This window comes from Trichechus manatus, unplaced genomic scaffold (assembly GCF_000243295.1).
Source record: "Trichechus manatus latirostris isolate Lorelei unplaced genomic scaffold, TriManLat1.0 scaffold00191, whole genome shotgun sequence".
NCBI classification, from domain to species: Eukaryota; Metazoa; Chordata; class Mammalia; order Sirenia; family Trichechidae; genus Trichechus; species Trichechus manatus.
The window spans coordinates 3,892,634-3,905,116 of record NW_004444127.1 but is presented as its reverse complement, the minus strand read 5'-3'; the positions used below and the strand labels follow the sequence as shown (position 1 = coordinate 3,905,116).

At 44.9% G+C, this 12,483-nt stretch overlaps 1 protein-coding gene across 1 annotated transcript in view; it reads right to left on the bottom strand.

Moving 5' to 3' along the window:
• Nucleotides 1-247: 247 nt before the first annotated feature.
• LOC101361976 (receptor-type tyrosine-protein phosphatase eta-like) overlaps nucleotides 248-12,483 on the bottom strand; it is a 15,755-nt gene continuing 3,519 nt past the window's right edge. Inside the window, exons 2-8 of the mRNA XM_023741808.1 lie at nucleotides 11,885-12,139; nucleotides 8,714-8,971; nucleotides 8,179-8,436; nucleotides 7,207-7,476; nucleotides 4,539-4,826; nucleotides 1,606-1,737; nucleotides 248-994 (exon numbers count right to left, since the gene is read on the bottom strand). Of these exons, the coding sequence (XP_023597576.1) occupies nucleotides 981-994; nucleotides 1,606-1,737; nucleotides 4,539-4,826; nucleotides 7,207-7,476; nucleotides 8,179-8,436; nucleotides 8,714-8,971; nucleotides 11,885-12,139 (1,475 nt within the window). The 3' untranslated portion in view covers nucleotides 248-980. The remainder of the gene's footprint in view (nucleotides 995-1,605; nucleotides 1,738-4,538; nucleotides 4,827-7,206; nucleotides 7,477-8,178; nucleotides 8,437-8,713; nucleotides 8,972-11,884; nucleotides 12,140-12,483) is intronic.

Here is a 12,483-nt window from a genome sequence, read left to right as displayed (position 1 = left end):
TAATGTCATCACAGAGGCGTATGGTTTGTTGCCATCGAGTCAGTTCCAACTCATGGTGACCCCATGTGTGCAGAGTAGAACTGCTCCATAGGGCTTTCAGGGCTGTGACCTTTTGGAAGAAGATTGCCAGGCCTGCCTTCTGAGGCACCTCTGGGTGGATATGAACCACCAATGTTTCAGCTAGGTTTATTATTCCCATTTTACAGATGAGGAAATGAAGGCATAGGAAGTAAAGGACCTAGCCCATGGTCACACTGCCTATGAGGTGGAGCTGGATTTCTAAGCCAGACCATCTGGCTCAGAGCCTGTGGTCTCATTTACCAAGGCTGTGGAAGCTTCCGAGACAGACAAAGAGGAAGCGGAATGCCCGAGCCCACATGTGGTAAGAGGCAGAGCAGGGGGTCTGACCATTACACAGCACTGCCTCTCTCATTCAGCAAAGGTCTGATCCTGGGAGGTGTTGAAAACCATTGCAACAAAATGACTAAGAGCTTGACACATACCCCAAATAAAAAGACAGGAAGAGAGATCTCAACATTGCTTTTTGAAATTTTCTGAAGATCCACGATCCCAGCCAATTCCTCCTCTTCCAGGGACCCCCATTCCACACCGTGCTTGTGATCTTGCCCTTAAGACCAGGATGGCACATGGGTTGAGACACTGGGTACAGAAGGCACTGCCTCATTCACATTTATAGAATCACCAAAAACAACCCAACTTGGCATTTTAGACCTAGGCCTTGTGTGAGGCACCCACATGAAGAAAACCTCGAATCATTCCCTTCTTATTGCCAAAGAATGTAATGGAACCCTTAAGCAGCTTTTGATTCACCTCTTCTCTCAGCTCCGGAGATGCTCTTTTTAAATTCACACCAATAAATGCAAATCATCTTCCACTTCAAGAGAAAGTCATCCACTGGGGATGGTTGTGATTCCGTGTGTGTGAGACAGAGAGAGAAGTTGGTCAAGACTAATATTCTGTCAGCTAAAAGATCCTGTGTTGCAAAAAGAGAAGGAAAACATAGTTCAGAGGTCAGCAAACTATGGCCCACGGGCCAAATCCAACCTACCACCTGTTTTTCTAAGTAAAGCTCTACTGGAACACAGCCACCTTCATGCTTTATGTATTGTCTGTGGCTGCTTTCAAAGGTCCCCAGGTGGCTGGCTTCTAAACTAAAGGTTGCCAGTTTGAACCCACCCAGCAGCACTGCAGGAGGAAGGCCTGGCAATCTGCTTCCGCAAAAGGTCACAGTTACGAAAACCCTATGGAGCACATTTCTACTCTGCACACATCTTAGCCCATGAGTCGGAACCAACTCGACAGCAATGGGCATGGCTGCTTTCATGCTACAACAGCAGAGCTGAATCACTGCAACAGATACTATATGGTCTGCAAAGCATAAAATATTTGCTATCTAGCCCTTTGCGCAAAAAGTTTGCCAAACCAGATCATCAAGCAAATAGCTCCAGGGTCTGAGTGCCAAAATGTAGGCTACAGTGTAAAAGAGAGACATATATTTGTATCGTTAATATGTCTCAGTGGGCACAGAAATGGCAGCCGGTCACGTCATCATTCACTGGTTACCCTGACTGGACCCCTCGTTACCCTTCTCGGTGGTCACAATGAGAGCGTAGGCTTTGATCGGTCCATGGCTGTCATTAAACTCACTGAATGTGACCTTTATTGAATTATGACTGACAGATGTGATGACAGGGGCTTCAACTGAAGGAGGAGGGTCTGAAACAAAACGAGACATGATCACCCGACACTTGAAAGTAAGATCATTAAGGAGAGAAAATTCTCCTTAAGATCGCCCCTCCCCTGGAAGCTATGTGCTGGGCTCATGCAAAGCAAATCCAGAAGCAAAGGGGAAGGGAAGGAAACTGGTGGGGCAAAGAGACAGTGGATCCCTTGGGGAGCCAGCCTAGCCCACAATGACCCTTAAAATGTGCCCACCCACATCGTCAGGGTGGGCTCCTGGCTGCATTGTTTGTGCAAGCCCCTCCAGACCCAAGATGGACCCGGTTCCTTATCCTGAGAGTGGGGTGAAAGCAGGAGAGCCAGAGAGACTGTGTGGGTGGAACGGTCACGTGTGGACTGGGCTGCTGTGAGCAGACACCTGTCCACCACACGGACTTCACACTGGGGAACAGTCAGTCCTCTGAAAAGGACGATGGCACAGATACCCAGGGAAGGAAAGAGGAGATGGGGAGAGAACACACTTGCTCCTGGGGCCCAGCTGCATTCCTGCCATGTCTCCTATACTGTTGTTGTAAACTGCTGTCAAGTCAGCCCCCAACTCATGGCCAACCCACGCACAACGAAATCAATCAAATGAAATGCTGCCCACTCCTGAGCCATCCCATGATTGATTGCGGACTGGACCCTTGTGATCCAAAGGGTTACACTGGCTGATTTTCAGAAGTAGATCACCAGGCCTTTCTTCCTAGTCCATCTTAGGCTAGAAGCTCTGCTGAAACCTGTTCAGTATCATAGCAACACACAAGCCTCCAGTGACAGACTGACTGACAGACTGTGCATGAGGTACACTGGCCGAGAATCTAACCCAGGTCTTGCACATGCCCCATTTTTGCTGGAGTTGGTTTAAAATATCACCAAAAGGAACTCGGCCAGCCCTTTTCCCAGAAACCAGAAAAGCCCGCTACCAGAATGTTCCACGGACAACCTTCATGATCTGTGCGTCTTTCCTTTCCCTTCCAAGCTAAACTTGCAGAGCCACTCACTGAATTAACACAAAACGAAGAAAACACTGAACTGAAGATGATCCCTCTCCACACACAAACTCCACCTAAATTTGTCTCCCACAGACAATTTGGATTGTTTCTTCATTTTTATCATTATATCCAAGATTCAGGGAGACTGAGAAAACGGAACTCCAGAAACATCACAACGCGATTCTCTAAACCTGTGCCGAACAATATAGTAGCCACTTGCCACACGTGGCTGCACCTGAAATGTAACTAGTCCCAGTTCAGATGTGCTGTAAATGTAGAATTCACCATGAATTTCAAAGGCTTACTACGGAAAAGGAAACCTTGGTGGTGTAGTGGTTATGAGCTACAGCTGCTAACCAAAAGGTCAGCAGGTCAGATCCACCAGGCGCTCCCTGGAGACTCTATAGGGCAGTTCTGCTCTGTCCTACAGGTTGCTATGAGTCAGAATTGACTCGACGGCAATGGATTTGGTTTTGGGGTTTTTGTACGAAGAGTGTAAAATGACTCAATATGTCATATAGGTTACATGTTGAAATGACAATATTTGAATATATTGTGTTCGCTAACGTGTTATTCAAATTATCTCAGCTCTTTTTTCATGGCTTCTAATTCTTTGTAGCTTGCACTGTATTTCTATCGGACAGTCAGCTCTAAACTACAGGCTTCAGCAACCTCTCAAGGAACTGACAGCAGTGACCACAAGGACACTGTCCCCAAGCCTAACTGTCAGCTGCCTCAACAGAGGCTTCCCGACATGTACTCCCAAATTTTCCATCAGCTGTTGGACTCCCAGGAGCCCTAGTGGTGCAGTGATTAAAAGCCTGACTGCTAACCAAAGGGTTGGCAGTTCGAATCTACCAGCAACTGACCTATTTTTTGGAAATATTCTGATGCTCTAAAGAAAAGATATTTAGCAGTCAGAGAGCACAAGGGGAGAACAGACCCCATTGGGTTGGTCCAAGACAATACCACCTTGCAAGGACATGGGGAGGAAACGACAGCTGAAAACGAAGCAAAGATGTGGGAAGCAATTTGTTTCCAAGCACACACACACCCACCAAAAAAAGCGGGGAGCGGGGCATTAAAAAATCAACTCAGCCTCAATAACAAAAAATAAATTATTAAAAATAATAAAACCGCAAAAGAAAAGAATCAACCGTGCAGTGAGTGTCTACTATGCCACACAACAGCTTGGGAGTTTGTGAAAACTACGGAGTCCAGGAAAATAGGAATCTTAACCAAATATCTGATAATAATAAAAAATGATTATTACATTTCTAAGCGTGATTATAATAGTAATATGGTTATGTTTAAAAGAAAAAAAAGGAGTCTCCATTGTTGACAAATAAAATGATCTACTGACTGGGACTGGTTTCAGAGTAATCCAGTGAGGGCGAAGGGAAGGAAAAGATAAAAATGAAACAATATCGGCCAATTGCTGGTAACTGTTCAACTGGACGCCCAACGATGGGCACACGGGTTTCATTATACTGTCCTCTACTTTTGTATATATTTGAACATTTCTCTAAAGATGCTTTTTTTTTTTTTTTTTAAATGAAGTAAGAGAACTCACTACTTAAAACGTGGCAATGATTATTCTGCAAAGCAAAGGGACCTTTTGGAATATACAAAATGAGTTTCTTCTTATTCTGCTTTTCCAGACTTCTACAGAATGGGTTGCCACTCTATGCCAATAAAAGTAAATATTTTAGAGAAAATTTAAAACAGATTTCTAGGCCACACTCGTGGACATGCCGGGGTGCCCACCATGCCACCTGACTACTCTTCTGCTCGAATACCCACCTGTGCTATCAGTGGTGCAGGTTTTTTGGACGGAGGATGCATTCTTTCCACAGGACAAGGTGGTGATGCTGATGTTATACGAGGTACAAAAATTCAAATGTGTGACTTCTGCCATGCAGCTGGTGCCGTTCTCCAAGGAGCAGTTCTCTAGGCACGTCATGTTGTCACAGGCTCCACTGCTGACCTCCAGCTTAAAGCCAGCATTGTTGCCGGGAGGGAGGGCCCATGTGAGGACCAAGGTTGGCTCTTTGGGGACTGGCTCACAGCTGAAGTTCACCGGTGCGGCATCTGCAAGGCAAGCACAGCACCACATGAGATTCTGGAATTTCTGCCTTTGCAAACACCAGAGCACGGGGAGCAGTAAATCCTGGCCCATTGGTGATGAGGAGGCAGGCATATGGTGTGGTGGAGGAGTCAGAGACTGACCCTGAATCGGGCAACACCAAGCTGTGTGACCTTAGGTCAGGAAGTCCCTGGGCGGCACAAAGGGTTAAGTGTTTCACTACCAGCAGAAAGGTTGGAGTTTTGAGCTCACCCAGAGGTGCCTCAGAAGACAGGCTTGGTGACCTGTTTCCAGAAGGTCATAGCCTTGAAAACCCTGTGGAGCACAGTTCTACTCTGCACACATGGGGTAGCCAAGAGTCGGAATCAGCTTGACAGCAACATACGACAACCCTGGGTCAGTTACCCAACTGCTCTGGGCGTTGACTGCAAGGCTATTTGAGGATTAAATGAAAGAATGGGTGTCAGTCACCAAGCAAGATGCTGGGAAAGAACAGGGGCTCCATGAGCAGAAGCTGGGTCATATCGTGAGTGGTAGCAACTTCACCTGCATCATCTCATTCTGGGCCTTTCAACCATCCTTCTCTAACAGGAATGGTTAATACTATCCCATTTTGCACATCAATCAGTTGAGGCTTAGAGAGTGTATTAGTTTCCTAGGGCCAAACCAAAAACCAAACCTGTTGCCATCAAGTCCACTCTGAACAAATTACCATTTTATCTGTTGTTGGTTTAAGACAACAGAAATGTATTGTCTCAGTTCTGAAGCCTAGAAGTTCAAAGTCAAGGCTGTCGGCAGGGTCATGCTCCCTCTGAAGGCTCTAGGGGAAGATCCTTTCCTGTCTCTTTCTGATTCTGGTAGCCCCAGGCATTTCTTGGCTTGTGGGGACATGATCCCAGTCTCTGCCTCCATCTTCACATGGCCATCTTCCCACTGTGTCTGTCTGTCTCTGTGTCTCTTCTCCTTTTTATAAGGACACCAGCCATTGGATTAGGGCCCACCTTACTCCAGTATGATCTCATGTTAACTAATTACATCTGCAAGGACCTTATTTGCAAATAAGGTCATATTCAAAGGTACCAGGGATTAGGACTTGAAAATATCTTTTGGGGCTATATAATTCAACCCATAACAGAGAGGCTAAGTAATTGGCTGAAAATGACACAGCTGGCAAGTGGTGGAGCCCAAACAAGGTTCTAAACCCAAGTCCAGGGCACCTTCCACACACACAACATACTGCATAATCAGTGTAACTGGTGGGATCAGTTTCTTCATCTTTCAAAAGGGGTGTTATTTGCTCCTACCTACCTCCCAGAGTTTTAATGAAGACCAGTGTTACACTGATAGAATAGATATGGCAGTGTTCAAGAAAGACTCCAACAATCAGAACTATGAGCAGAAGTACCCCTGACCCATCTGCAAAACATTCCCCAGGCTACTCTTTGAAAGTATCCTCTATTAAAAATAGAGGAGTCTTCCCTTTATCATACTTTTTGCATTGTGAGATTGTCAAGGACCAGGAAGGGCAAAAAAGTTGAGCATCCATTTTAACACTATCCTTTCCACCTTCTTCAGTGCAAAAGCCAAACTATAAACTGCAAGGACCAACATCATCCATGCCCCGACCCCATTACCTCTCAGGCCTTACCTCCTATCGTCATCCTCTAGCTCCTGTGGATCCACTCCTGCCACCCTGAGCTCCTGCTCTTCCTCCAACACAGCAGGCACATGCCAGCCTCAGGGCCTTTGCACTGGCTGCTCCCTAGGCCTGGAATGCTCTACCTCCTGACATCTACAGGGCTGGCTCCTTCAAGTGTTTGCCCAAAAATCATCTTTCCACTGAAGCCTTCACTGGGTGTCCTCGATAAACATTTCATTTCTCCTTTGCCTGCTTTTCCCCCCTCTCCTTAGCACTAATAATCATTTGTCCAATAAATTACTTATTTATCTTCTTTATGAGGGGCCCTGGTGGCACAGGGGTTAAGAGCTCAGCTGCTAACCAAAAGGTTGGCAGTTTGAATCCACCAGCTAGCTGCTCCTTGGAAACCCTATAAGGCAGTTCTACTCTGTCCTTTAGGGTCTTACGAATCAAAATTGACTCAACGGCAGCAAGTTTTATCTTGTTTATTATCTGTCTTTCTCACTAGAATCAAAGCTCCAGGAAGTCAGGGAGTTGTCCGTTTCATTTAAAAGTGCCTTGCATATAGTAAGTGCTCAACAAATAGCACATCAACACAGCACTAACAAGCTAACAGGCTGTCTCAGCGAGCTCAGTGTTAATTATTGCAAAGGACACAGAACCTAATAACTAAAGACTGTACAGGTCCTGTTCGCAAGGTCAACAGCACATGGGAGGGAGGTCAAGAGGCAGCTGGGGCTACTCACCTGTACAGAATGACGCAGAGCTAGATGCCCCCTCAGTGACATTCCCAACTTGTGCGAAGATCTCTACTGTGTAAGATGAGCCAGGTATTAAACCACAGACTGTAGCATAGGTGGTTCCAACACCTGTGATGTTTTCTACTGGGTTGCTGGAATTTCCACTGATAAGAAGGCGGTAAGTGTACGTGCTAGAGGCGTTATCAAAGTTCTGCCAACTAAAGGCTGCTGCTGTGGTAGTGGTATTTATTTCAATGTTGGACACACTGCTGGGCCCTTTTTAAAAAAAAAAAAAAAAGAAGAAGCAGCAGCATGAATCAGCTTGACTTCCAGGACTATTTTACTTACTGCATCCAAAATACCCCGGCTCCTTTGGAGAAAAGAATGAATAAAACTATTATTTCCTGACTCATAAAATAGAAGCCTTCCCCAAAAGACATTCAGAAAATAATTACACAGATTATATCTCAGAAGAACTAAAGTTTTTCAGGTTTCTTTTAGTACTTTAAGTTTATCCAAAATCTATTTTCGACATATAATTCCCAGTATGTTTTTTAATTGGATTAATGAATAAGAAAAAGAAACTATAAACTACCCATCTTTACCATAAATGTAGGTCAAATATTAGCAAACCACTACCCTCACTGCTATATGCAAAGCTCCTCAACCTGGCAGAATCTTTACGCCAACATGACAGGGTGACCCTCCTCTAGTCTGTATTCCCAAGGAATTAATGGAACAGTTATATTTTTCATTGTCATAGAAACACTTTCTGCGACTAAAGACGATGCCAAGTTCACATAGCTTCTGCAGCGGCACCTCATGAAAACAGCAGACCTTTTGCTGAGGCCAATGTTTTCAAATTAAGCCATTTCAAATTCAGCCTGGAACCGAGAAATACAATCAACCCTTATCCAATCATTTAACCAACACTTACTTCCCACCCTCCAAGCGAAAATGGCGTCCTAAGAGACTTACGTGTGTATTCTGCGATGGAGCTGGATGTCCCTGGGACATCGCCCATTTCTGGAGTGATTGTGATGTTATATAGGGTGCCTGGCATTAGGCTGCTTAGAGTGATCTCTTTGAGGGGACCAACCGTTTTGTTACAGCTGACCTCAGGCTGTATATCTAAACGGTAGATGTACTGGAAAGTAGTGTCTGTGCTCTCCCACTTCAACTCCATTTCAGTTGTGGTGACACGCACCACGCGGATGCCAAACACCACACTGGACTCTGGGCCAAGAAAAGGAGGAAAAGGAAATCTATTATCAACTGTCATAAAGTCCAGCTTACTTCAAAGTGATTACCTCTGGCTGGTGGTTTACACGTGATTTTTTTTTTCTTTTTGCTTCTCAGTAGTTAATAAAATGAACATGCCTTACTGTTGTTATAAATTGTTTTTCAACATTTTTCTTTGCATAATTAGAAGGAAAACCCGACATTTACCAATTCTACTGATTTCCTTTAAGAAACATCACTGTTTCACTGAAAATACCATCTATTCACTTACCAGTTTGACCTTCAACTGTTTGAGGTGGCCCTTGTGTCCCATTTGGTCCTTGTGGAAATATTTCAAAATGATATTTGGTCCCAGGGTTTAAGCCACCAATGATAATACTATGGTTGGTGGTTGTTTCATTCCGAGGTTCTCCAGCTCCATCCCGTGTGGTAAGTATCTTAAACGAGTCTGAGTCATTGCTACTCCAAGCCAAGCCAATTTCCGTTGTGTTGACACTTGTCACTCGGAAGTCAGAGACTGGACCAGGGGCTGCAGGAAGAAAATAAATGAATAGATTAAGAATCTGTTTCTTTAGTAGATACTAAGATTCTGTTAAGGGTAATAGTATAATTTGAGAAAGATTAAAGGTGACGGTTAAAGAACATGATAAACGTAACTTCATTGAACTGTACACGTGAACATTGTTGAAATGGCAAATGTTTTGTTACATACATATTTACCACAATTTAAAAAAAAAAAAAAAACCCTTAGCAAACCAGAAACAAAAGAAAACTTTCTTTAAAAAAAAAGAGAAGAATCTATTTCTCCAGAAGACAAGGGTGACAAAATGCCACAAAATATTCACACTGGGATTAATTTCAAATTCAAGACACTTGATCTCTCTTTTTCTTCTTTGTGTTGCCACCTACAACACAAGCCCCTCAGAAACCGTGATTCTGCCCATCAAGAGAGCACTTGGCCACAGGACGGCAGAGACTGCGTGCTTCAGAGTCATCACAGGAAATGAGAAGAGGCGTGACCCCGCGGTCAAGGCTCAGGCTCTGGAACAGAACCTTGGCTGCTGCTGGCTGCTTATCCTTGAACACATGACTAAACCTCCCACGGCTACTATTTAGGGAGGTATTGCAGAGGCTGCTGTTCATCCCCAAAATCCATTATCCCCTCTCTTCTCAGTTGTAGATACCCAGATTTTCAGCTGGGGGCTGTTAGCTATGGGGCTGTTAGGGGAAAACAGACTACATTTCCCAGACTCCGTGTCAGCTAGATGTAGCCATATGACTAAGTTCTGGACAACAGTATGTGAGCAGAATTACTGTATGACTTCCAAGGTGAGAACACTTTCTTCTTCCCTTTCTCCTTCCTGCAGCTGGAATGTTGATGTGATGACTGGGGTTCAGGCTGCCATCTAGGGCAACAAGGTTGAAACAACAGGCTGAGGATAGTGTGGTGATAACATCTTGGGTCCTGGAAAGCCTTCATGAACCTATCCATGGTGGGTATAACAATAAAATCAATCTGACCCTGCTTCTTGTGTGTCTTTTTCTACTGCAGAAGCTACAAAGCTAAAAAATGCATCTCTTAGAGTTCCTTGTGACTAGGATTCTGGGTGATTCAGATTCAGGCAATGAGATGACCTCCTCAAGTTGTGAAAGTGAGGCAGAGACCTTGCTTCTGCTGGTCAGCACAGTCATGAGGTGGCACAGGGTCTTTTTGCAGCATCATTACAGGAGCCAGTCATTCACTCTGCAGGTGCAGAGAGCTGGGGCATGAGGCATGTGTCTTCCGCTGGTGCCAATCTCACAGGCCTGGCCTGGCTCTGCGGTGGCTACATCTTCCTGACTCAAGATCGCAGCTAGGAACATGTACTCTTGGAGCCAACAACTACAACAGAGGCTTCCTAAGTCCTACCCTGCTGACTGTGACAAAGATGAGGACAGCCCAGGTGGTCCACTTTAATAGTGTTGGTCTAGGAGTCATTTCTGGTGGCCCAAACAAAGGCCTGCTCCACGCCTTTCCAAGGATTCCATAAACCCTCAATTCCTGCAGTGAAATCCCTTTCAGCTTAAAATAGCCCATAGTTTCAGCTTCCTGCCACAGAGCCCTGGCTAACAATCCACCATCTCCATCCTGCCTAGCACCTGACTGCTTTTATGTGAGAGGAACAAACTCCTGTCTTGTTTAAGCCACTGATATTTGGGGTTTTTTGTACTCACAGCTGAACCTGATCCTAACAGAGAGATTAAACAGTAAAAGAATGGTGAAGTAAAAGCAGACTCCATTCTCCCAAAAAGCTAATCCAGAAAACGTTTGAAAGAATGTTAAGATGGACATCCTGGGAAGAAACAGACACCTGAATAAAATATTCTTATGGGACAAGCCCTGGCTCCTGAGTCAGATATTCCTGGGCTCAGGTCCCCACTCCGCAGCTTACTAGCTCTGTGGCCTTGGGCAAATTGTTCAGCCATGCTGGGCTGTCTCTTATTTGTAAAACCAAACCAACCCAAACCAAACCCATTGCCATCAAGTCAATTCCGACTCACAGTGACCTTCTAATACTTACTGTGAAGGTCACTATAATAGAAGCAAAGCTCCTGGCACAGTGCTAAATGCATGGCTGATCTCCAATACCTTTATTCTATCACACTACTGTACTACTCAAAAAAACTCATTGTCATCAAGTCGATTCCAACTCATAGCAACCCTATAGGACAGAGGAGAACTGCCCCATAGAGTTTCCAAGGAGCGCCTGGTGGATTCAAACTGCCGACCTTTTTGGTTAGCAGCCGTAGCTCTTAACCACTACACCACCAGGGTTTCCACTGTACTACTGGTATACCATTACTGTTTTGTTTTAAACTATTTGGCCTTCTGTGGAACAGAAAGCTTTTTATTTGCTACCTATCATTGCATTTAAGGGGCATTTAAGCAAACAAAGGATGAGATATAGCTTTACTAGTGATGATATTATAATGTCAGCCCCCTGGAGACAAAGGGACATGGATATCCAGGTTCTTTTTGTCTCCATCTAGCAATTTGCTCTAGGTCTCCACCACACTAGAATGGTTGTTACAAGCACAGGCTGGAGTCGAGACAGACAGGAGGTCTAATCCCACCTCTTTCACTTACCAGGTGTGGCCCACATCTCTCTCAACCTTGGCTTTCTCAAACATAAAATAAGGTGAATGCCAACTAAGACACAGGAATGCTGTGAGCATTATGTGAGGTACTGCAGGTAAAGCATGTCACACGAAGCCTGGCACGTGGTCAGCATCAATCAACAATCACCTGTATGGTATCACATGTCCTGGAGTAAGAGTCACTGTGGACTTACACACTAAGCTGTGCGTTCCTTTGGTCAGGGAACAGAGCTTATTTTTGTTTATAAGTGAGGCTGCCAGTAGCAGGCAGACAAGAAAGATTAGGTAGAACGAGTGAACTCACGAGTATATGCTTGGAGAAAGCCGGGCATGCCCTCAGAACCATCGTCATGTAAAGGATACACGGTGATGTTGTATAAAGTGCCGGATGTGAGTCCAGGGATGACAACATGCATCTCATTGGCAGTGAGATTGAAGAACGTGGTCTCCCCAACAACTAGTATTTGGTAGGATGACGCTTTACCACTGATTCCCCAGGTCGGGCTCATGTTTGTGGCACTGATGCTCACAACCTGGATGCCTAAAACCCGACTACGATCTGTGAAGACAGAAGAGGAGTTAAAAATTTCTAGAGTGGCCAAGCCAGAGAGAGAAAGAAGTTGGTTCTCCTGCTCCCTCCCACACTCCCACAATTCTGTGGGCCTATGACAGATACATATTTCAAAATATATATTTTTGGTTAAGATAAGCAGAGTCAGTTTTTGTGGCTTACATCCAAGCGCCTGAGGGCTGTGATGCTGCAGCATTTGTTCCTGAACCCGCAGGGCCACGTCATGTTCTTTTCTATGTGTGTCTTGACTTCCCATCTACACTGAACGCTCCCTGAACGTAGGGGCCAGCCATTCCTCTACTCCCTCATCAGCCCAATCCAAAAAAAAAAAA